General features: G+C 43.0%; 1 protein-coding gene across 2 annotated transcripts; it reads right to left on the bottom strand.

Annotated features, from left to right (window-relative positions):
* Positions 1-5,126: 5,126 nt before the first annotated feature.
* PPP1R7 (protein phosphatase 1 regulatory subunit 7) lies at positions 5,127-23,602 on the bottom strand. 2 transcript variants are annotated; one of them, XM_063132259.1, is made up of 10 exons: positions 23,492-23,602; positions 21,227-21,349; positions 13,638-13,693; positions 11,954-12,019; positions 11,364-11,494; positions 9,762-9,924; positions 8,381-8,497; positions 7,985-8,089; positions 6,627-6,713; positions 5,127-5,524 (listed from the first exon to the last, which is right to left on the bottom strand). In XM_063132259.1, exons 1-10 carry the CDS (start codon positions 23,547-23,549, stop codon positions 5,348-5,350), a joined length of 1,083 nt encoding a protein of 360 aa, XP_062988329.1. In that variant the 5' UTR covers positions 23,550-23,602; the 3' UTR covers positions 5,127-5,347. The 2 variants fall into 2 exon arrangements, with proteins under 2 accessions (XP_062988329.1, XP_062988330.1); XM_063132260.1 differs by lacking the exon at positions 11,954-12,019.
* Between the last annotated feature and the right edge of the window lie 89 nt (positions 23,603-23,691).

The raw sequence follows: 23,691 nt of genomic DNA, 5'->3' as shown, positions 1-23,691 counted from the left end.
TATAATGTCCACGAATGACCCACTTTCCCCTTTAAGACCTCAATTGGAGCTTGGGGTGGGGGAATGATGTGCCTCAAGAAAGCATGTCACTCCCTCCTGCCATGCTAATGGCAGCCTTAAAGGGGAAGGTGTGTCATTCCAGGACATTATTGAAAATTATAGAAAATCCCCCCTGACACCATGGAAAGAACAAAAACCAGGACAAATCCGGGGAAATCCTGACAGTTGGTCACCCTAACTAAATATTGCAGTATCAATTGATGCCAAATTGTCAGAACTGAAACCTCTTTATCCTCAAAGCCAGTAAAAATAATAAATTATTCACCTTGATCAGTTGTTGTTGTTGGTTTGTGGGTTGTTGTTTTTTGGAGGAAAGCATTGCCACTCTTCAAAAGAGCCAGTGTGACATAGTATAGGGGTGAGAAGAAAGTAGATCTTCACATGTTTTGCACTTCAATTCCCAGAAGTTCCTAGCAGCATAGCTGATGGTCAGGAATGTTGGGAGTTAAAAGATGCTGGTAGGGACTTCTGGGACCTGAAGTCCAAACCATCCGCAGATCTACCTTCTGCTCACCCCTAGTATGGTGAATACAGAGTGGGATGTGAACTAAGGAGGGTTGGGTTCAAATGCCTGTGCAGCCATGACATTAACTTTAGACTGCATTCAGTTCCTTGGAGAGCAGAACATTGGATACTTACCATGAAGGTTCCTTCTGATTTGGTGTGATGGAGGTATCTATCTAGCTCCATGTGACCTAGGTAAGGATCATGTGACCTAGAGTTCTGTCTCTAGGCTTGGTGCTGCTGGACTCCACCCAGTTCTGTTCCATGATTGCGCTTGAAACAAAGTACAGACTCTGGACGTGTACCAATAAGTAGAACTAAGTGAGACAGACAGAAAGTCAGATGGAAGAGGAAGTCAGGGACACTTAGAGTTTGATTGAAGGAAAACTCTCCCAATCTTGAAGTGACACAGCAGTCAGTGACTCAGCACTCTCAGGAGTCAGTCAGGGTTGGAGAGAAGCTAGGTAGGAGAGTATATGTTTGTTTGAGGCAATAAAGGTTTTAGTTTTATACGAGTGCATTCCTCATTTGCAACAAACCCATCTTTGAAACACATAGGATCTTGGCAGAAATTTCCTCCCCAACTGGGCCTAGTGCAACCTGAAGCATGGAGGAGAGATTACTAGCATATCTGTAGTTCTTGGCTATGCCATATGTATGACAGCTACTCATTAAGCAGCAGTTTGGATGCTTCCATCACACCAAAGCTGAAGGAACCCTCATAGTGTCTAATGTTCTGTTTAGTATGAGGGAGCATCCAACAACAGGATTTGCAAACGCTACCCCAATGTCTAGTGAGAGTAACAGTGGCTGAAACAATGGAGGAGCAGAAATGTGCTGTAGCATTCCTCTCCCAAAGGTTGCCTCTAAAGAGGCAAGTGTTTGAACTGTGGAGTTTAGTGAAAATACTAGGTGGGGTTTATGTAGCATTCCTATATATTTCTGCCAAGGAGTGTGTGAGTCTATAGAGCTGGAGATGTGTGGCTGCTGAACTGATAAAGAAGCTGTGATGAGATTTCAGCAAGTACAGGGCTTCTTATGTTGTTTGGCAATACATGCTTTAAGCCATCTGGCTACGGTAGCCCTTTCCCCCAGGGAAGTGGTGTAAAAAGGAAAAAAATAAGGTGTCGTGTGTCTGAAGGGCTTTGTGCAACTTTGATTACTCGTCCCTATGGAACACTTCATTCCAATAGCCTTTGGCTGATATAACTGTGGCAAGGAAAAACCAGCTTGAGGAAGAGAAGTCCTACAAAATGGTCTTTAGCAGTTCAAATGGAGGCCTTAGCCCCATGCCAACATTTACCTGTTTGCATGTAGGGCTAATGTACATAGAGGTGTGTGAGCGTGCATGTAAGCCTCAGCCCCATCATCCAGTTAGACCATCGCATGTTATTTATTTATTTATTACATTTTTATACTGCCCAATAGCCAAAGCTCTCTGGGCGGTTCACAAAAATTAAAACCATGAAGAGCATAAAAAGAAACAATCTAAAAACACAAGTACATTCACCTGAATATGTTTACAGCGCTCCCACAACAAGGCATGGTTCAGGATCAGCTTCAGCGCGTTCACCAACTACGGCCTTGTTCTGGACAGGGATAGCTTGGCCACTGTGGTACAGGCGTTAGTAACCTCGAGACTGGATTACTGCAATGCGCTCTATGTGGGGCTGCTCTGGAAGCTGGGGCTAGTGCAGAACGCAGCAGCTCGGCTGTTACTGCCAGCCACCTCTTTTCAGCATATAACTCCTTTGCTAAGGGAATTGTACTGGCTGCCTATTGGCTACTGGGCCAGGTTTAAGGTTCTGGTACTAGTGTACAAATCCCAAAACAACTTGGGACCAGGATACCTGAGAGAGCACCTTCTCCCTTACCAAGCTGCCCGCTCATTGAGGTTGTCAGAAGGCATGTTTCTGGTGGTTCCACATGGACCTGTGGTCTGATTGGAGTCCACCAGAACAGCCTTCAGTGTGGCAGCCCCCTTTCTGTGGAACTACTGCCCTGGAGGTCAGACAGACGCCAACACTGCAGTGTTTCCAGCACTTCTGGAAAACAGTCTTATTCCAAGAAGCATTTCTTGACTGACACCCAAGGTTTTTATTGGCATTTTGTGTTGTTGTTTTTTTAGTATAATGGTGCTTTAACGTTTGTATCTTTTACTGTTTTAATTCTCATGTTCGCTGCTTCGGAATCTGTTTCAGATATGGAGCAGTAATCAAATTTTGTAGATAAACTCTGCAAGCATGTTCAGCTGAATGCTTTTACAAAGCTCTTTCCAGATTTTCATGCTCAATGCACAAAGGTCTAACTGGATACTGGGCATGTGGGGGTGCTTGGATAGAGCTCCTGTGTGTGCCCACATCTCCCTACACACAAGCAGGTGAATGCCTGCATAGGGCTCTTGTCAATATCTTAAGGGCCAGGTCGAAGTTTCAGGAGAAAATAAGAGAGCAAAAGCAACTGAGAGTAAAACCTGAGAAGAGAGGAGCTGAATAGCAGAGGAAAAGTACCGGGCGGAGTACATCAGCAGCACCAGGTCACATGATCCCTGCTTTCCTGGGCAATAGGGTGAGTTAACCCACTGTTGTACACCTCCTGTCACCAAACAGAGGAGGACTAAGGGCCCTTTCAGTTGCTGTAATGTACTTTTAACACGTGATGCCTTCCAGGATATTTGTTGAAATAGATGTCTGTTAATGTCAGGTATAGGTACAAGGCCGACCTTGTACCTGGTAGGTAGATCTATTAGGAAATAGTTTGAGAATTTCAGATGTCTCTGCAATCTTATCTCTGTTAGAAGTTCCCACAGGATCTAGCTTGCTTATTCCCTGTTGTGGCCTTGAAGCTGCTGGTTCTCTGGAACATGGGAGTGTTTGGAAAGGAGGGGGGCACTCTTGGAAGCTGTCACTCAGATTGTAGCATCACCTTGGTGGGTTGTGCCGTCCTGCCCTGTTGGCACATGGGCATGGTTTACAGGTCAGAGGACCTGTCAAGTGGCTTTGAATAGGCCTTAAATGCTGGTGCAAAGCTGAGAAAGCTTTGCTAGGTTTCATCTCTCGATGCAAGGCCTGACCTCCCTCCTGCTTCGGATTTCATCTCTGGTTGGGACTTTGAAAGCACTCTACACATGGATGCTTTGCTATTTGGACTTTGAATATCCAAGAACTGTGCCATGAAAAGTGCTGTGAGGCTTTTCATAGACTCGGTCTTGCATTTACTGTGGATTGTGTGCGTGTGGACTCAGGTGGCAAGAAAGCTTCCCCAGAGCTAATGTTACGTGCAGGGGAGTTCCCGGGCCTGAGATGTTACCTTCCCTGTGGTCATGGTAACCAGGGTCAGTTCAGTTGTGGCAGGCTGAGATTGACTGGTGCGTGATCTATCTTCTCTGCCCAGCTCTGGTGGCACAGAGCATACCCCTCCCTGGGATTTTGTTTTAGGCTGTGGCCATGTCCCTTGAGGTGCCAGCTTCTGGAGAAGCTCAAATTGATGGCTAACACCCCCACCCCTGCCCGAGTGATCGCCTTAAGGATCGTATCAGAAAAGGAGCCTAAAGCTTTCTAACCATCATTCAACTTTCAGTGTGTTTTGGAGACTGTAACCTTTAAGCCTGTCTACCATGTGATTTCCTTAATAAAAGAAGTCTCATTGATGTGTCTCGTGTCAGCTTGCCAGCACATGTGAATACCAGAGGGAACAGGCACAAACACGGCAGTTAATCTCCACTGCTAGCATGTTCAAGACGCATTGTTATGCTGAACATCCTCATGAAAACAAGTGTTGGTCTCAAATTTATGCCTATCTTGGGTCAATTACTCCTATAATCGGCATCTTTTCTGCCTACTGGAAATAGATATTTATCTTTCAACAACTTAAGCCTTATTTGTTAGAGATATTATGCTCCATCCTACCTAACTCATAATTGGTTCACAAAATTAGTCATAGTCCAGTCCTTAACAGGATTGTTCATGTATCCTCCATTCTCAAAATATTAGTACAAGGTGAATTCCACACGCCGACTGTGTAGCTTGTTCGACCATGTTTTGCAGAATGCAAGCTGCTGTTATACAGCTGCATAAGAGATGCACAATGTGTCAACGCATGGGAACTTCAAGCTGCTAGACACCATCCCACAGGAATACAGGTTTGGTTATCAGTTATCTGGAATGGTAAATAGAGGCATATGGAACATAGGCATGCTTGTATAATGAGAAGAACCAGGATGTGATTAACGATGTTTTCCAGTGCAAATATTGAGAGGTGCAAGCAATAGTCCTGCTCTTATGCTGTGAATGAGAATTTGAGCATCGGCTGGCAGAAGCTATTAAACTAAGCAATCCAGTCTGGCTTACATCTAGTTGTCTCTGTGTTCATTGGACAAGTGATGACTGATGGTCTCCCTGTCCTCAGTACAGTAAAGGGAATAGAATGAAAGATTGCTCTACTCTCCACTACTAGTAAATCTTAAAGTCCAGGGGTACCTGTCACTTTACAGAAAGACGATATGCATCTCTGAACTTGCTTTTTGGTTGACCAACAGAACAGACACCGTAATGACCAGGAAATCTCACACGTTAAGATTTAATAATAATTATAATAATTATAGTAATATTCAAAAACAACAAGAGTGTGCATTATATGCAAGGTCTGATATCAGTGCTCTTGGTTGGCCGTTTGCTCTGCCAGTGTCAGTGGGCTGAAGACAGAGGGTGCAGTGTGGATAAAAATCCCAGCTGTGACACTCTGAGAGGAAGGAAGGGGAGGGGGGAAAGGGAGAGGAGTAGGTTCAGAACCGGACAAAGGTGGCATCTATCTGCCGGACGGACGGAAGGGCCAGCATGATTTTGCGTCGGTATTGAGGATCTTTCTGGAGGGGGTTCCGCTCTAGATAGACCGTTTCCAAGTTCTTCGCTCCTTTCAGTTCGTCCAAGTCACTCCAACACTCAATGAGGTTATCATTCATCTGGGAAACACACACAGCAATTTTTTTAAAGAGGCAACGCAACAGCTATCATCCATGGACGCCAGCCTGGTGGCATTTAACCCACGCTCATTTCATTGCAAAAGAGAAAAAAGCAGCGGAGTTAACATGCTGTTCTGCTTTCCCAATATCCCATAGGTTTCAGGAGAAACCAGAAGCACAAATGAGTTCCTATCTCACCAATAATTAAGCTTAGAAAAAATGCTTCTATTGGTTGTAATGGAAGTTAAATTCTAAGCATAGCCGTCATGCCAAGGTGATGGCGGTGATGGGTTTCCAGGGGGTTTGCAGTGGGAGAGGGAAGGATTAACCCTCCCCTCCTTGTGTGATGTGACCCAAAAAACCACCCCCTCTACCTCTGTTTCCAGGCTCCCTCCATCTCCTCCACTCTGCCCAGTCCTTGCTCCATCCTTCCCCACCCCCAAACCTCCCTATTCCTTCCTGCCCCCCATTTCTACCGTCGTCCCTAATCTCTCTTTCTCACCTCCTCTGCTCCATTCTCCAGTCCTCACTTCTTCCATCCACCTAACCAATATTTTGAACCTCCACCCCAAATGGAATTGTGTTCTAAGATATTTTGTTGGAGATAATAATGATTAACGAACGAAGATAATGAATTGAACAGGAATTCTTGGAGCAGGCTCTGGGTGGGAACTGGAAAGTAGGGGGCAATTTGCCCTTGGCTTTCTTTTCAATTAGTGTTCTGTCAAATTTTTGAAACTCTGTTTTGGTGTAAATGTTGCCATTTTCAGGGGTGGGTGGAAACACTCATTTTGCACATTTTCTCATACCTTTTCACTGCTACAACAAGTTAATTATAACTGAAGAGGAACAACTGATTTGGGATGATTAGAGGTGGGGTGCAAGTTAAACAATACATTTTATTTGGTATGATTTGGGTGAGAGAAATTACTTGGCTGACTTTGCCTTCTGTGAAATTTTAAATATCCTAGTAACTATTCCAAAAGGTGTGCATAGACATAAATTAGCACATGCAAATTTTATGTAGATTTGTGTCCTATTGGCCTGTGCCCTGAATCCTGTTAAGTTCCCCACCCCCACCTCCATTTAGTATCAGACTTACCCAAAATTCCTGGAGTTCTGTTAGATGGGTGATATTTTCAATCTTTTTGATCCTGTTGGCTGCAATGTCCAGCATTGTAAGTTTATTCTAAAACAATTGTAGAGAAAACGTTAGTCTCAATGTTCCTTGCCTTTTGGCATTTTTATTAGGAGTTAAGGGACATGCCACATAGCAATGCATTCTGTAATCAGCTGCCATCCCCATCATATAAACTTGATTGTTGGCATCCAAATACAGAGACGTCAGGGTAATTTCTTCAACTGGTTGGGAATTAACTTAAAGGGCAAGCCAATTTGGACTGGAATAGTAAGACGAAGAGGCCAGGCACCCATTCCCTGGAGAGGTGCAACTCCTCCCCATATTAAGAAAGCACAAGCTATCTCCCAAGATAATTCTAATAGCTTGGGACTCCTTCAATATTGTTTTGTATAAGCAAGTGTGGTTAAAAACACGATGTGCCTGGATTGTGGGCAATGGTCACCACACAAATTCTTCGAGACTCTGAGTGTATGCAGTACAGCTTCACTGCCTAGCGGTTGTGCAAATGACTACCAAGGGGGGGAAGCGTGGCACCATCCAACCCTGTTGAGAAGGGGCACAAAGCCCTGGTGAACTTTGACTCTCCCTCCTTTGCCTCCGTATTCCAGTTCTTGTCAAATGACATTACTTCTCCCTTTCCAACAATTCAAAAATTCATCCCACGCCCCGGTTCTCTCCTCTTCTGTTATCTCACCTTGTTCTCTTCACTTCTATCTAGTACTCTGCTGCCAAAACTATTCTATTAACTTCAGAACCTCCCATGACCTTGCCAGCCTCCCCCTCTCTGCTCCTATAGCCAGACACATCCCTGCCTGGGTCTTTCACTTATCTAGTTCCACCACCCTCAGCAGTGCAAACGTTGCCTCCTCCCCTAAATGACTCCCTGCTCTTCCTTGCAGCTCCTTAGGCATGAAATGTTGCCCAGAATGCTGCAGTGGTGTTGCCTATTCTTCCCTTTCCTCAAATATCTCCTCAAACCTCCCCTTTTCCATGACGCCTTTGGCACACAGCCCAGGTCCCAAATCCCCAAAGCATGCCTTTCCAAACCTGGTGTCCTCTAGCTGTTTTGGACTACAACTCCCAGCATTCCTGATCATTAGCTATGCTGGCTGGGGCACCAGGTTGGGGAAGGCTGCCCTACTGTAACTAAGGCTACTTATGTGTAACTTAAATAAATGCATATTCTCCATTTCCATCCTTTTCCTCTGTTGTCTCCCTTGCGTCCGTATCTAGATTGCCTCTTGGGGTAAAAAGCTGTCCGCTCATGATTTGTACATGGATGGCACCAAGGACACGAAGACAAACAAAGAGCAGCTCACATTGTTTTCCAGTCCCTCAATGACTTCTATGCCATTATGGCTAAGGTACAGCTCCCGCAGGTTCCCCAGATTCTGCAGCCCTTCAATCTTGGTCAACCGATTGCTCTAGAGTAGACATAAAAACTGGGGTTATGTGATAAAACCAGACCTCTTAGATGAGAATTTTACACACACACCCCGAAACAAGCTACACAGGAGATTCGTTTATATGACAAATGCTATCTCAGAGTTGCACAATATCACACTGGGAAGTCACATTAAAAAGCTAGTATATGTGTAATTCCAATTTCAAAAGGTATAAACTATGACTGCTGCAAAGCTTATAGAAGGAGGAAAAGCAAAGAAGTTAAGTGATGTCATGAGTAATAGACAAAATGGGAAGTCCAGGACTGGTACCTGTATGCTGAGCACTGTCAAGTTTGTCAACGCATCCAAGTTCTGCAGCTTAGTGATTTTGTTCTTTCCTAGAAACAGGCTGTCCAGGTTAGTCAAGGTATCAATATTCTGAATTGCCTGTAAAATGACCACAACAAGCAACATTACAATCCTTGATGCTAGTAAGCAATTGACACGACACCAAGTTGTAACAGTTTCACCAGTAGACAAGACTGCAGCACAGCCAGCAAACCCGTTGCCTCACCCACTCCCTCATCATGATTTTGTCAATTCAAGGTGCCCAGAAGGTTATTCAGATCAGAAGTCCCATGCTACATGGCAGGCTATTTCTACTTTGCACTAACCAATCAAGCTGAATATATGTAGTATGCAATTAAGGTATGAGCAACTTCCCCATATTTATTAAGCTAAATAGCAACTTTCACATTTCAAGCCTGAGTTCTTGCCTTTGACCCTGTTCAGATGACACACTAAGCCATGGTGGTCAAGCATTTTGAGCTAAACATTATGGCTTAGCGTGTTGTGTGAACCATGACTTAGCCTATCATATGAACCATTCCAAACGATGGTGGCTACATAACCACTGTTTAATCATGCTCACTAACCATTCACTGCGAAAGGGTTAGTGGCCTAACTGTTCAGTGTGTTGTCTGAACAGGAAGTCTGGAAGTCACAAAGAGTCTTTGTAAAGGGATAAGGAATTGTTTGGCCAGCTGATTCAAAACATTAACATAATGTGCATTGTTAATAATGAAACACTTTGGGAATCCATGTGGAATCAGAGCAATGAGATAATAACTCCGTAGCAGAATACTTAAAGCAATGTCCTGGGGGTGGAGTCAGCACAGTCATCTTAAAAAAATAGTATCTAGGGTTAAAAGTATTTTCCAAAACAGGGTATTTAAAGACTACTCTGCTTGGATTTTTTTTTCAAGCTCACCTTGTTTGTCTCTTAAATTTCCACTTTAGATCTTTCATCATGAATTGTTAGCTTTTAGGTAACTAGTTCCACCACTCTATTTCACATTTCTTGTTGCTCATCAGTTTACTGTATTGTTACACTCCATTTGTGTGCTTGGAAGAGCTACTTGCTGTGATGTATTTGCTTCTTCCATTTTAAAATGTTTTCTGGGGTTATTTTTAGAAGGGGGAGTAACATTTTGTCTATAAATCAGGGAGGTAGCAGAGAAAAGGGTTTGAAAACTATATGGGCATGCACTCTCTCCTCATACTTAGGCTGAGTTTGAAAATCAGTGTTGCAGTCACAGCAGGTGTAACATGATCTGCAACACTTTTTCCGCTTTGTGTCTTGATATGGCTGGTTTCTCCGCTGCATCCAGCAAGGATCCTTACCAACTACCAGAGAGAAGATAATACGTACCCTGATTCGATTAGATCCCAGCTCTAACATTTGTAATTGCTGTAAGTTGCTTAGGTTCTCAATTTTGCTGATTTTGTTGTTGACCAGGAAAAGTTTCTTTAATTGAGTGAGCTGATCCAGCCCTTCAATGTGCCGTAGAATGTTAAACGAAATATCGAGGATCCTAAGAGGAAACCAAGGAAATTATTTCAAAACTGAGAAAAACAGTCTTGCTGAACATCCATCACATTTGTACCCCATCCTTCCTCCAAGGAGTTCGAGCTGCTGTACATGTGGACCCTGAAATGAAGCTACATTATTACAAATCAAGTCAAGGTTAGCACATTCTACCCTTTAATGTGCGTTAATATATTTCCTAGTTTCACTTACCCTCGCAATCACATTTAATGAGTTATTACTTTGCTAGGGAAATAAGACAGAGATAATTATCTCAGGCAGTTCATGGTGGAGCTTCGGTTGGTATACACGTCTCCTACGCAATCTGAAACATCAAGTGGGCCATGTTTGCAAAAACAATAGATTCCCGTAAGTACACATATTGGCTAAATCTGATTATGTTAGATTATGATTAAGGAATCTTAACTACGGCTTGGTAAGATGTTAGACTTAAAAATACCATGGCTTGCAACTGGCCAGTTAAGCGATTAACATGATTTGAAGGAGATTTGTACACCATGGTTTGTGCTAAGTATGCTTGGTACAATATCTGAACTAAAAGCTATAGATACAGCCATTACTCCAGTTCCAAACAACATAATCTGGGATGGGAGATGTATGGCCCTGCAGAGGCAATGTTGAGGGACAATGGGAGTTGCAGTCACCAACATCTGGAGAGACATACATTTCCCATCCATGACCTAAGAACTGAAGTGTTGAGCAGGTGGAAATTGGGGCAAATGACCATAGCTTGCTTGTATGTTTGGAAGCTCAAATCTAAGCTAAGATTAGTACAAGCCATAATTCAGCATGATGTCTGAATAAAAACATTGTCTTGCATGTAGCATCCATGGAAGCCACAGTAAGGAAAACTCTGTGACCCAAGACTAAACAAACCCACTTGTTAAACAATGCTAGTCATTCTCAAACAGATGGAAACTTATCTTGCCAGTATTAAATGAACGTCACTGGCTTCCAGTCCAGCTCCTGCCATTTCCAAGCACAATTCAAAGTGTTAGTGCTGACCCTTACAACCCCATACAGCATAGGGAATGCCTGCTGTCATAACAACCTGCCCATGTATTGAGGTAATGTCTTGAGGCTCTCAGTAGTGGTGCCCCATTTGTGCATTTCCCTCCTTCAAGAGGCCCAACAACATTCATGTGGTGCCAGGCAAAGATGCTTTTAATTTTCTAGGCTTTACATGTATGCCTCTTTAACATGTTGTTATTATTAGTGCATTTGAAGGGTGGGTTCAAGCTATCCTAGAAAGTCCACTGAAGGGCACCATATAAATTTTAAAATAAACAACATGCATGTGCACAAACACACACACACACACACACACACACGTATACACACAGCTCAGCAGTCACCATGAAGGAACACTAGATTTTCCCCACTGACAGTTCAAATGGCTTCTTTGTTTTCTGTCCAGGTACTCACTCAAGATCTGTCAGAGCTTCCAAGTTCTCAATCTTTCGAATCTGATTGTCATAGAGATCCAGCTCTTTGAGACTTTGTAACTGTTCCAGGTTCTCAATGCACTTAATCAAGTTCTGACGGAGACAAAGAGTCTAACAGGCGGAGAGAAGATAACCAGAGATGAGAAAACAAGGATGTGCAAGCCTCATTCCTAATAGGTGCATAGGTAAAACAGCTTTGAAATTTAGTTCCGTACTAGAGGTTGCTGCCTCTTGCTACAATCATTTGCTCTCCCGACCCTCCTAATCTCTCCCACCAGAAGGCTCCTGCAGCAGCCAAAATGTCCTACTGTGAGGTTTCATTTATTTTTTTAAAAAAGAGGTTCGAACCACGGATCTCCCGTGTTGCATGTAGTTTAGCCCACAGAGGAATGCTATTACTCAGTGCCCTCTCTCTCTCTCTCCTCCAACCACCTCGCTCCCAGGTGAAGAAGTTAGAGCACCATGCTACATTCCCCTAGTTAGACCTAGGGCTACCATGCACATACGCTCTCATGCAGCACTAGAGGATCTATTCCTGCTCAACCAAAGAGGGTTCCTTAGGATTCTCACCTTCACTTTCTTCAGTACCTCAAACCCCTCAATCTTGCCAATTCGGAAATGATTCAGATCAACATCCTGGAAGGCAAAAGAGCCATAAGCGGTCTTAACACTTATGCAAGGGTTGATTTCAATATTACTTCTAAACCAGCATGAAGGTAGGTAGGCTTAACAGGGCGCAGACCTCAAGTGGTCTCTCAAAACAAGCTTTATAGCTGATGCGCGCAGAAGAGCTGGCGGTAACTAAGGTAATGGAAATGTTTAGAGCACAAGACCGTTTGCTGTGCAGGGCCCAGATGTCTTCCCTAAAGGAAGGACATCTGTTCTGGGGCTATCACAACTCTGAAGCACTCATACAGGAACAATGGGTGCATGCAGGTATACCTTGAAAATCGGACTTGCCCTTGTCCCTCTTATGGGACAGGTCCAGCTTCTACCCACCTTGGCTGTGAAAGACACACCGTGATTTCAACACCAATTCAGATAACAGGCTATTGCCCCCTCCAATCTCCCAGCACAATTTAAAAAAGATATTATTGTTATTAATAATAATTCCGGTCTCGTGTCAGATTTTATACATATTTCCATTGTACAGTCATTCATATTAATATTCTAATCAAATACTGTAAGGGGGGAACTGAAAACAACCACCCAACGAGGACCAAGTCTGCTCAGTGCTCACAGAACGCAGCGGCTGGAAACCTCAAGGAGCATCCCACGGTTCGTTGCTGTTCCCACTTGTCAAGCATTTCCCCTTTATTTTTCTTTTTATCCAGGCACAGTGCAAGTGCTGTTATCTCAATGGTAGCTTAGCCTGATTTGAGAATCCTTTGGGGATGTGTGCCGACTGCATTAAGTTGCTCTTCAGCATTTATAAAGACGGACAGCCCCAGTGTCCCGCTTCTCCATTTTGGAGAGTGAGGCGCAGACACACACACAGTAGATAATATGAACCCTTTATGACCTGGCTCGCATGATCCGGTGGGGGCTCATGGGGTGTGTATGTTGAACTGATAAGCTGTGGTGCATGTGGGTGACATTTTGAATATAAAAGCCCAGATATTCAAACCTTGCATAACCCTTAGTTTGTTGTAGGGTTATGAAAGGGTTGTTTAACCCTCAAATAACCCTCAGTGGCTGGGTAATCCCCCTCAGGACTGCATATCCAAAATGTTGCCCAGCATCCTCTGGGACTCACTGGGGTTTAATAACCCGTAGTGCTATGTTGTGCGAACTGGCACATTAAATTCTGTAAATAGACTCTTCAAGCAGAACTCTTTGACCTGCTGACTAATCAAAATTTTCCACCTTAGCATGGATTTTAAAAACCTGTTGACAGCACAGATCTTCAAAGAAAAAAGGGAAAAGGCAGACACCTACGCTCCCTTTGGAATCAGCTTTTTCTCAGCAAAGTGTTTTGGTTAGGGTTTTTGTGTGTGTGTGCCTTTGAAGCTCTCTAACCTAATTTTTCAATTGCGGTGACTCAGCTTCTCTCATACAAAATATTTTGCCCACCATGCCTAGAATTCAGCTTCTTCTTTTTTAAAAAAGATAAATACATTTTAAAACGCTCAATAACTCATGAGAAGAAATGCTTGATAACCGAGATTTTGGAGACCTTTCCCCAGATGTCTTCACCTGTGGGCTGGTGCTCTTCCCATGTATCATCACAATCTAGCAGTGAAATCTACATTACCTCTGCTTCTGGATCCAGGCTAATCGTCTCCATATCCACCGGTGTTTCTGCTTCAGCTGCAAGAGAGCGAATACACCTTGCATTAGCCCATGCCGCTCATCAAATTGAAAGCCAATCTGCAAAGTCAGCTTTCCCACAAGAGAAAACATACCTTAAGGGCAGAGGGAGCATCTGAGGTATTCAGACTTTACTACAGCAATGCAAACCTCACAGACGTTCTTCTAAGCTAAGGGTCACCTGGTCAGCAACACGTGGCTATCGCCTGACATACAGTGCAAGAAATTGGCAATGCACCCTTGGGAATTTTACATTCACAACGTTGTGTCTCGATGGCTAAAGGATGCCTGCCAGATGGACTAATCACTGACAGTGCACAGAACATGCTGTTATAAGAAATGTTAGGTTACTTGTGCGCTTCGGCCATCTTCTCCATCTTCCACAGTGAAGAAAGAGCCTGAGCACTTTGGGTAACATGGTGCAGTGCTCATAGCGGTAGTAACAAATTCTAGTGGCAAAACACTAACCCCGTTCACACAGCATGGAAAGAGTGGTTAGTTTGGATTTTTATCAAAGTACAACAGGCCATGGATTCTGGGTGGTTTGATAACCACCCCAACCAACCACGCTCTTCAGATCTAGAAGTCAGGACAGCCCACGCCCAACGAGGGTAATTATGTAAATTAGGCCAGCACATGAAGGGTAGTTAACAAGCCACTATGTCTTATTAACCAACTCAACATCGAGCAAACCGGCCCACTGATTTGTGTGTCTAGTCGCCTGAAGAACTTCATCCGGAAACTCCTTGCCTAAAAGGTAGCCAAATATACTTGCAAGCCATCTTGCTAGTTCTCGCATTTCCATTAGAATACACTGGGGGCCATGCCCAGAATGGGCTGGGTATTGCTAGCTAGCAGGTGAAGAAACAGTTTCACCACTTCAGTGTTTAAAAAGAAGATCCTTGCTACTAAAAGCATTCTAAGAGTGTGCACGCAAATGGAGATGGGCCCAGAGATTTGCTCTAAATTATTCATACATGCTCTCCTCTTGGAAGGTGGGTAGATTTTTCTCCCTCGCACATTATTGAGCAACATATACAAAATTATGCAGTCTAGCACAGAGGATTTGCAGAAATCTATTGAACAATGCACTATCCTCCTTTCTTGTGCAGGTCTCCTATAAAACTCTGCCCAATCTCTCTTGCTATACCTTCTGTTTGAAACCCCCTTCCAGAACTCGGACACAGTGCCACCTCTCTCCCTCTTCAAATCTTTTCTCTGCAAGCCCTTTGGCTTCACTCTTAATCCACAGACACACACAAGCTTAGAAACATAGCAAGCTGCCTTATACTGAGTCAGACCATTGGTCCATCTATACCAGTATTGTCAACCCTGAGCGGCAGCAGCCCTACAGGATTTTAAGTAGGAACTTTTCCAGCCTTACTTGGGAGAGTCCAAGAATTGAACTAGGAACCTTCTGAATGCAAAGCATTTGCTTTACCACTGAGCCACAGCCCCTCTTCAGCGCATATAACTGGATCGGCTCAGTGTCTTCCATCATTACCCTTGCCTCTGTCTTCCCTCCGATCCTTCTGTTGTTTTCCCACCACAAATGTATTTCATAGGTTTCTTGGGACAGGGATCTGCCCTTTTTGCTCATATTACTGAAGGGTGAGGAATATGTTGACAACCTGAGAACTATGGTAACAAAAGCTATTTGGAAAGCCGGCAACATTTTGCCTGGAGAAAACTGTCTCAAGTGCCCCTTTCCCATTGGAAATGCATATGGGATTTGCTCCGCCTTCTGAGTCTTGGCAGGTCTTGAGCTTACACGTTCCATCGGCCCTCCTCTGGCACAGCTGCAAGGAGATCAGAAGCTTCTACTTTGCAGCCACACTATAGGAAACGAGGGGAAGGCGTGGGCCCAAGTCCCTTTGACCCATGGGCACATTTGGGAATTTGAGGAGCTGCTGCGGGTACCACCACAAAACGCCTGATCAGTGGATTGCTGCTTTGGCATCTACACCTGTTGCATCTATGGATCTTAGGCCAAGGCTTAAGCAAAACCTTTTTTTCACGTCTGTCGGACACTGCAACATCTCTTTAATAAGGTGGTCTAATTTGGCTAATTGCTGGCAGTGCAATACAGCCAATGCTTCCTTTAAACATGTTTTTGCAATGTCCAGTAGCTTGTTTTTTTGCAAGGAGGTTATTACACAGATAAATTTTGTATTGCAAAAGTCTTTAAGATTCACTCATGTGCACGCTCTTTAAAATTATTTACCTGCTCCATGGAAATTAACGGTCAATGTAAATAGATTCTCCATGCCTTTTTGACACCTAAAAGACTGGTATTACAACACTGAAAGGATAAACACCTCCTGTAATGCAATAGACTGAGGTCCTTACAGCGCTTTCATTATTTGAATGGGTGGCATACAGATGACATCTTCAAATGGATACTTATTTAGATATTTGGTCACTTTTGTTAAAGCCTATGTGTAACTGCTAAAAGCTGTATGCTTTTCGTATGGATATATATCCATGTATGTAAATTTAAAATATGAAATAAATAAATAAATAAATAAATGTTTTGTGGGTGCCCGTGGACTCTATGTTGGGGACTCCTGCACTAAACCATTGCTTAGCACTACATGCAAAGAGGCCCAGTGTCTTTTGGCATCATCAGCAATTACACCAAAACTAACCTACACAGATCAGCTTGCACATTTAACAACCAAAGGTGAGGAACCTCTCGTGCAAGCACTTGAGTCATTGCTGGCTCTACATTAAGGGGGAGTGGCAAAGGTTGCCATGAAGTCAGAAGCAGCTGGCAAAGTTACTGACCAGAAATGCAACTGAGTGCAAGTGCAAGACAAGGGGAAGGGACACATTCTATGCTTTGAGAGAAAGAGAGAATACAAACCTAATTCTGTTCATTATGGAAGGAGTTGTACACCTTTGGGTGACATGACCCCATACATTTCCCACCATTTAGTTGGCATGCCCTACAGAACTGAAGGCTCTTCTCTGCTCTCACTGCCTTTGGTGGAGAAGTGAATGATGGACCAGAAAAGGGTTTTTTTTCAGTTGCGGTGCCACATTTTTGGAATACCCTCCCCAGGGAAATACTCCTAGAACCTTCATTGTTAGATTTCAAGTGCCAGGGCAATAACATTTATTCTCTTGTGCCTTTGGCTGATTTCTTTTTAACTGGTTTGATCTGCTTTAGCTGGTGGTGGTTCTGCTGCAGTTATTTTGTCCTATATTCATTTTATGACACAATTTGTATTGTGATTATTTTATTGCAAGCTGTTTTGAACAGGCAGGGCAGAGCACAGAGACAAGAGTCCTAAGGAATGGAGAAAAGGACCAAGCAGGGACCAAGGGAAAGAAAAGTGGGGCAAAGCAACTGGGAAGGTAAGTTGAAGCTAGCCCACCCCTACCTGCTCTACTTCAGCCAACTTCTGTGCCCAACATTAACACACACACTTCCACCATTAGAGGACCATTTCAATACTGATAATGTATTCCAATCATATTGGTTAGATAATGGTCAAATTAAATATCCGCTGTCATGATTATTCAGTTGCCCAAGCCATCAGTTTTCAAGTATGTCAGGTCTTCCTGTATTTTGGGGGTGAACAGGATAGAATTCCAAGTCTAGAAGCCAAGATTCACGGTGAAAATATCATTCAATTAATATCGGGAACATGTACAAAGCTGCCACCTGCCTACCTTGCTAATTTGAACTTACCATACACTCATGATCAAAAACAGTATGAAGTCATGATCAAAATGGTTGTCACAATCTGTTGGGAAGTCAGGTGACAATTTTGCCACCATGTGGTAGAGGCTGAAAGCAAGCTCTTCCTGTGAGCGCTGCAGAGACAGGCAATGTACAATAAAAGGACCCAGAGTATCTGAATGCCAAAACTGCATGTGAGCAGCTGATGAAATAAAGGCTGCAAATAATTCTCAGCCGAAACAAACTGTTTGGAAGAAGTAAGCAACTGCACTGAACAAACAGCTAGATTATAAACCCTCCAGTGAGGATTAGAAAAACCAAGAGAGTTCTTGACGATGAATACAAAAAGAGTTCTCCATGTAATTGTGAGCTACCTCATTATTAACAACAGTCTGAGCGGCTGTTTCAGTTGGCTCAATTGCTCTCGGTCTCATCTATTCTGGCAGAGTAATTTGTTCATGAAGCTCCTGTCAGAGTCACTGCCAGGCAATTGTTGCCATTAGGCCCAAATTGAGAGCACTTGCTACCAATTCCAGAGAATGATCATGCTCTTTGAAAGAGGCCTAACAGGATAGGCAAGTTGGCAGGGAAACATCTGTTTTCTACAAAGATCCCTGAACAGAAATACACAAGTTCTGAAGACAAGTCTGAACTACAGGCCTCCCAAATCCCAGTTTGAAGTCTTTCCTACTAAGCCTAGTATTGTGTCTTTCCATTGTGCATATTTAAATGGTGTATCTGCCATATTAACAGCATGACCCCCCTCCGATATTCTAAAGAATAAGACTCTCACTGTCCCATACAATAAAAGCCATTTGAAAAATGTTCAAGGACCAAGAGATGTTTCCTATGCCGGAAAAGATACTTACTTGCTTTGACATTTTAACAAAACTTCTATTAATACCTGGGTTCCTAACACAGTGGTATCTAACACAATTGCTTTGGACTGGAAAAAATATATTCCATGCAATAATAAAGAATTTAATAAACAACAGTGAGATAGCAAATTAATAAAAGGTGCATCGGTGTATGTACGCCTATGAAATGTGCAATAAACAAATATTCTTAACCCATGTTTATGCTTTGAACAGCTGTGGGTTTAATCTCCACTGTTTTCTTGATCTTTCTGTTCTTCCATGAGTCTGCAGGACACCCAATGCATTTCAGAACCTGCAGTATTCAGGGATTCTGCTCACTCCAGTCTTGAATAACAGGTGGCTGTTATAAATGCCCATGTGTGTCTTTGCCTGAAAAGCCCAAAATTAAACTCTAAAGGAAGATATTCTTACCCCTGAATTGTGTATTCTTGGGCTTCTTAGTTAAAACAGAATACCAGTGAAAAATTCTAAGGATACTACCTGCAAGGGGCCGCCCAAAGCACCTGCACTATATCAGAGGGAGAGACTGAAGCAAAAGCTTTCCCCCCTGCAAAGCATGATGTTCCTCAAAATAGGCATAGGCTAGCTCAACTTTTGGGGGAAGATAATCAGGTTTATTCATTTCAAATGGTTATATACATCAATATCTCCAAATCCCTCTGACCCAGGGAGTTAAGTGATGCTTATTGTTAAAAGGCAGGATAGAATAGGCTATGCATATATTAACATGTTCATGCCAAGAGCTAAGGATGCATATAAATAAATTCAAACCAAGCATAAAGATTTGGCTGACACTTCAAAACATGACACATGAGAGGCGAGTCCCTCCTCTCTTAATGGCTTTGACTCAATCATCAAAAGTTCTGGATAAAAAGGCAATATTGTAGCTGTGACATCAGTTAGAGGGTTGTTCTACTATTCCAATTTTGAAATCTTATTAATTTCATTACTATGCTTAGGGTACAATCTTATGAATGCTTAGACAGAAAAAGTCCTACAACTCCAAGCATTTCCCAGCCAACAATTTAGGACTGCACCCTAAATTAGAAAGGAAAAAGGGTTAGAAGACTAAAAATGCCAAGTTCTATAGTAGCCTCACGTGAGTGATACACACTGGAGATTACTTAAGTTAGAAATACTGAAATCAGATGTTATGAGAAAATAGTGTATAACAGCCTTGCATAAGAACAAAAATATTATCGGCCCCTTGACCTGCATGGCCCTGTGTGTCATAGGATGGACTGAAAAAGTACCTGGGCAATCTATTCAATAGGGCCAAATTTACACCAAGCAGGGTATGATACTTTGAAAACAGTTTGAAAACTGCATATGGAGTGTGTCCTGGGCCCCAGCAGTTGTCACTACTGTTGTAAATCGTTTTAAAGCAATAGTACTATAGATCCTGACTTGGATGGAATGGTTGAATGTCAAAGTTAGCCAGCTAACTGCTAGGTTATTGAATTACTTTCACTAAATTTTAAATACTGTGTAGCAATATCCCATTTGACTTAAATCACCCTGTGAAGTTCAAGAACCTTATCACTACAGGAACCCCTCAAGTGCACTTTTCTTTGAGTATGTGGGAAACCGCTTAGCTCAGCCTTTCCCACCCTGGTGATCTCCAGATGTGTTGGCTACAACTCCAAGAATCCAGCTATGTGGCTGGGGGATTCTGGGAGTTGTAGTCCAACATTTGGCGATCACTATGTTGGGGAAGGCCAAACTAGTTCATTCCATCTGTGGTTCATCCAGATTCAGTATCAAACACAATGTAAGGCATTTGATTATTGTGTACGGTAGTAGTGCTCAGCACCAGAACAGCCATTTCCAGTAAGATTTTACAGTTATGGCTTGGAGTAAGAGGAAAGAGAAATTAAGATCAACGAGAGACTACTCTTAAATAATAAATAATAATAATGTGCACGCATACACACACACACACTTCTTCTATAGGAACATCAATAGGACTCTCTTGAGTCTACAGACTCATATTCATACAGCTTCAGGCCACCATTGCATATGAAGTAGATGTCACTCCATACCTAAATGGTTCCTCTAACCCTATCCTATTCCTGCTTCTTCAGTACATTGAGACTAAAGGGATTTGATTTATTGTTTAATCTAATACTAGGACAAGCGGCCAGACACTACAAGACTTTAAAGTAAAAAAATGTTATGGTGACCTAAATACAAGAAAAGAATTTTTTCAGGTTAACCATAAACATCTTTTGTCTTGGATTGCAACTGCACTTCACATTTTAGATCAGATTTTTAAAATAAGAGTTTTTAAAAACAGAGGACATTTAATGGTGTTCATATGACAGTAGCATGCCCAGACACTGCTCTTTGCCTCTAAGAGAGACATGCTCAAACACATATCCTTTTAGACTTCATAAAAATTCTCTAACAAGGCAATTAGAGGTCTTAAGCTTGAATTTTAATTTCAACAATGGTGGTTTTTCCATGTTCAACAGAAATAGAAGAAGAAAAAGTCTTGCTCATACAAACTAACCAATAGCCCAGCATGTTTAAATCGTGGGTGGGCAAGTTGTAGACCCAAACATCTGGATGGTCACAATTCCCATCAGCCCTAGCCAGTATAGCCAATAGTGAGGGATCATGGGAGTTGTAGGCCAAAACATTTGCAGGGCCACAAGTTGCCCACCCACTGGATTTTAAAATTAATTTATATAATCTGTTTTCTATTAAAAAGTGCACAGGTTCTCATTATATCAAAGAGCTACAGCAGGTACAAAACCCAACAGTCAATTGTTGTTAACTCAAAACACATAAAAGCACTACTAACTTGCAGGGTACAAACATAATGCAATATAAAAATAACACTCCTAAAACCTAATGCTATAGAACATTTATAGTTGCCTTTTAAAGCTTGAGAGATGGTTTTGGTGGGTTTCCAATTGTATGTCAGTCTCATTACATGAAATTTCCCTCTCTGGACAAGTTTACCTGTTGAGTTCTCCCCATTCTGCTCATCCCTTAAACTCTGTTGACTGAGGTCTGCTACAATGCAAACTGTGTGCTTCTTCCCTTCATCATCTCCTGACTCTTCAGACTCAATCCTCCTGTCAACTAAGTAAAAGAAACACACCATAATTACATCTATTTCAGAAAAAAAGGATAGAGGCAAACAATGAAATACATATAAATTACTAATGACAGTAAAGCTTCTATATTCAGAAAATAAGAGCAGTGCAGTCTGATTCTATGCATGCTTACTCAGAAGTAAATCCTACTGAGTTCAAAAAGGTTCACTTCCAGATAAATGTGCACATATTACAGCCTTAGGCCAAGTTCCAAAGAACAAGAGAACATGTTGGAAGGCTAGATGTACTGACATACCCAAGTTAAATCAAATGCTAACAAACTTACACATGCCTGAGGGCCTAGTTGACAAGTAATTCCTTGTAATTTACCTCCAACTGCCTCCTAGCAGACTCAGGCTCCCAGCACAGAACCATCTCACACACACCCAGCTGCAACACCTTTTTGGGATTGGGAGCTTATGTATGTTTTAAACTTTGTAATACCGCCTTGAAGCCCAGTATTGGGCAAAAGGCGGGAAATAAATAAATAAATAATAATAATAATAATAATAATAATAATAATAATTTCCCCCATGGATCCAGCTGGAGGGCTCAACTGCAGTGTATATTTAGTTGCAGGGCCATTACGTCTGAACTATAGCTGATTAATAAATAAATTTATCATAGAAGCCTTTACAGGCCCAGCCCAAGACATTTTGTTACCCATGGCATCTCCCTATTCCATGTAAAAGCCAATGAGACTAGCAGTTGAATGAATCTTAACACTGGTGACACATCACACTGTCTGTCACCACACCTGAGACCAGCAAGCTAATTTAGGCTACACTCTTTTCACTCTTAGGCCACCATTTTGCTTCTTAGTATAGCCACCATCATGAAAATCTACAATCCTATACTCACCTACTTAGGAGTAAGATCCACTGAACTCAATGGGATATATGTCTGAGTAGACAGAAATGTCTTAAACTGCCCACCTTTAGATGGCCATATTATTATTTCAGTTGTGAAGCACAAAAATAACATTTCTCTTCTCCCCTTCTCACCACCATTCCATGCTTTACAACTGTTTCTACATTCCTGATAGGTTAGAATAACCCCTCCATACAGTAACAACAACAACAATAATAATCTGGGCATGTATAGTTTCATATTTTAAACTCAGTTAAATCATAGCACCATCATGAGTACAGGAATAAATTGTAGTTTGCTTCTACTGTCCTAATGCAAAACACATGTACATGCAAATAAGTACCATTTCATCATAACAATGTACATGCCTGGCCAGCCACCCCCAACTATAGCATCTAAAAAAGAAAAGAAAAAAGATCAGCCCTGGTATGCCCATACTGGCACAGGTGCTGATCCCAGGCCAGTTAGTTAAATTCTGAGTGGTAATTTGCAGGGGACCCCTGAGGTCCAACCCTGGCTGCACCACTGCCAGCAGTCCATATGTTGTTACCTAAAGCATTTCATTGTTCTCTTTGCAATGTAAAGCAAAGCAGGAAAACACTGAAGTTGAAGCAATAGAGAAGAAAATAAAAGGCGGGGGATGAAATGCAGTTTTATGAGTCAGTAGCAGCTTAAACTGCCAGCGTCAAGGAGTCTTACAGCCACTCAGTGGTACCACTCGAGCGGCTGGAAGGCAGAACAGACGCCTCTTCTTCCAAAAGATGTATCCTATTTAAGATGACCGTCTCTTATTCCGAAACATCACAACCCATAAAGAGGATGGCAGATACACCACTTCTTCCCGTATGTCTCACCAGAGCATAACGGAAGTCGGGCGGGGGGATAAAATAAATAGGGAGGTGGAGAGATCTGGCAACCTACAGGAGGGTAAACAGGGTGGACTTGGGTGTCGACTGCGATTAAAGGTGGCTACAGTTGCCTCGTCTGTTTGAGAAGCACCCACAGCCACCACCCCCGCCACCAAAACAACACCATCACCAGCCGTCTGCAACGCATACCCAGCGCTTCCACCCAACACCCCGAAAACAGATTCCTCGCCAAGACATCGGAATCCCCTTCCAAAGCGCCCCCTCCTACATAAGGCCAGCGCCCACGGCTTCCGAGCCGCAGCCGCCCCCAACTCGCCCACACTCGCCGTTGCAGGCCTGGCCCGCCCTAACCCAGATTCAGACCCCGCGCGCTACCACCGGCCTCTCACCCTCCATCATCTCCTGCGCGCCCTCCCCACTCTCCGACTCAGATGCCGTCGTCGCCATAATGCTTTGCACCCCCTCCTCCTTCCGGCATCGGACGCAGCGCCCGGAACAGCCAATCAACACCCCGATCGCAACCTCCTCCAGCCAATCATAGGGTCAGCTTCGCCGCAGAGGCTCCCATGGGAGTCCCTGCGCCTGCGCG

Source organism: Elgaria multicarinata, chromosome 8, assembly GCF_023053635.1.
Source record: "Elgaria multicarinata webbii isolate HBS135686 ecotype San Diego chromosome 8, rElgMul1.1.pri, whole genome shotgun sequence".
NCBI lineage: Eukaryota > Metazoa > Chordata > Lepidosauria > Squamata > Anguidae > Elgaria > Elgaria multicarinata.
Note: the sequence above shows the minus strand (reverse complement) of the source record. Positions and strands in the feature narration are given on the sequence as shown.

Bases quoted from the DNA above. Each gene is read 5' to 3' on its own strand.
- PPP1R7 (XM_063132259.1), bottom strand. From the start codon at position 23,549: ATGGCGACGACGGCATCTGAGTCGGAGAGTGGGGAGGGCGCGCAGGAG. The intron at 13,694-21,226 runs GTAAACTTGTCC...GCTCTCTTGCAG, and splicing joins GAATGGGGAGAACTCAACAG to CTGAAGCAGAAACACCGGTG. The intron at 8,498-9,761 runs GTACGTATTATC...GTCATTTTACAG, and splicing joins TGGGATCTAATCGAATCAGG to GCAATTCAGAATATTGATAC.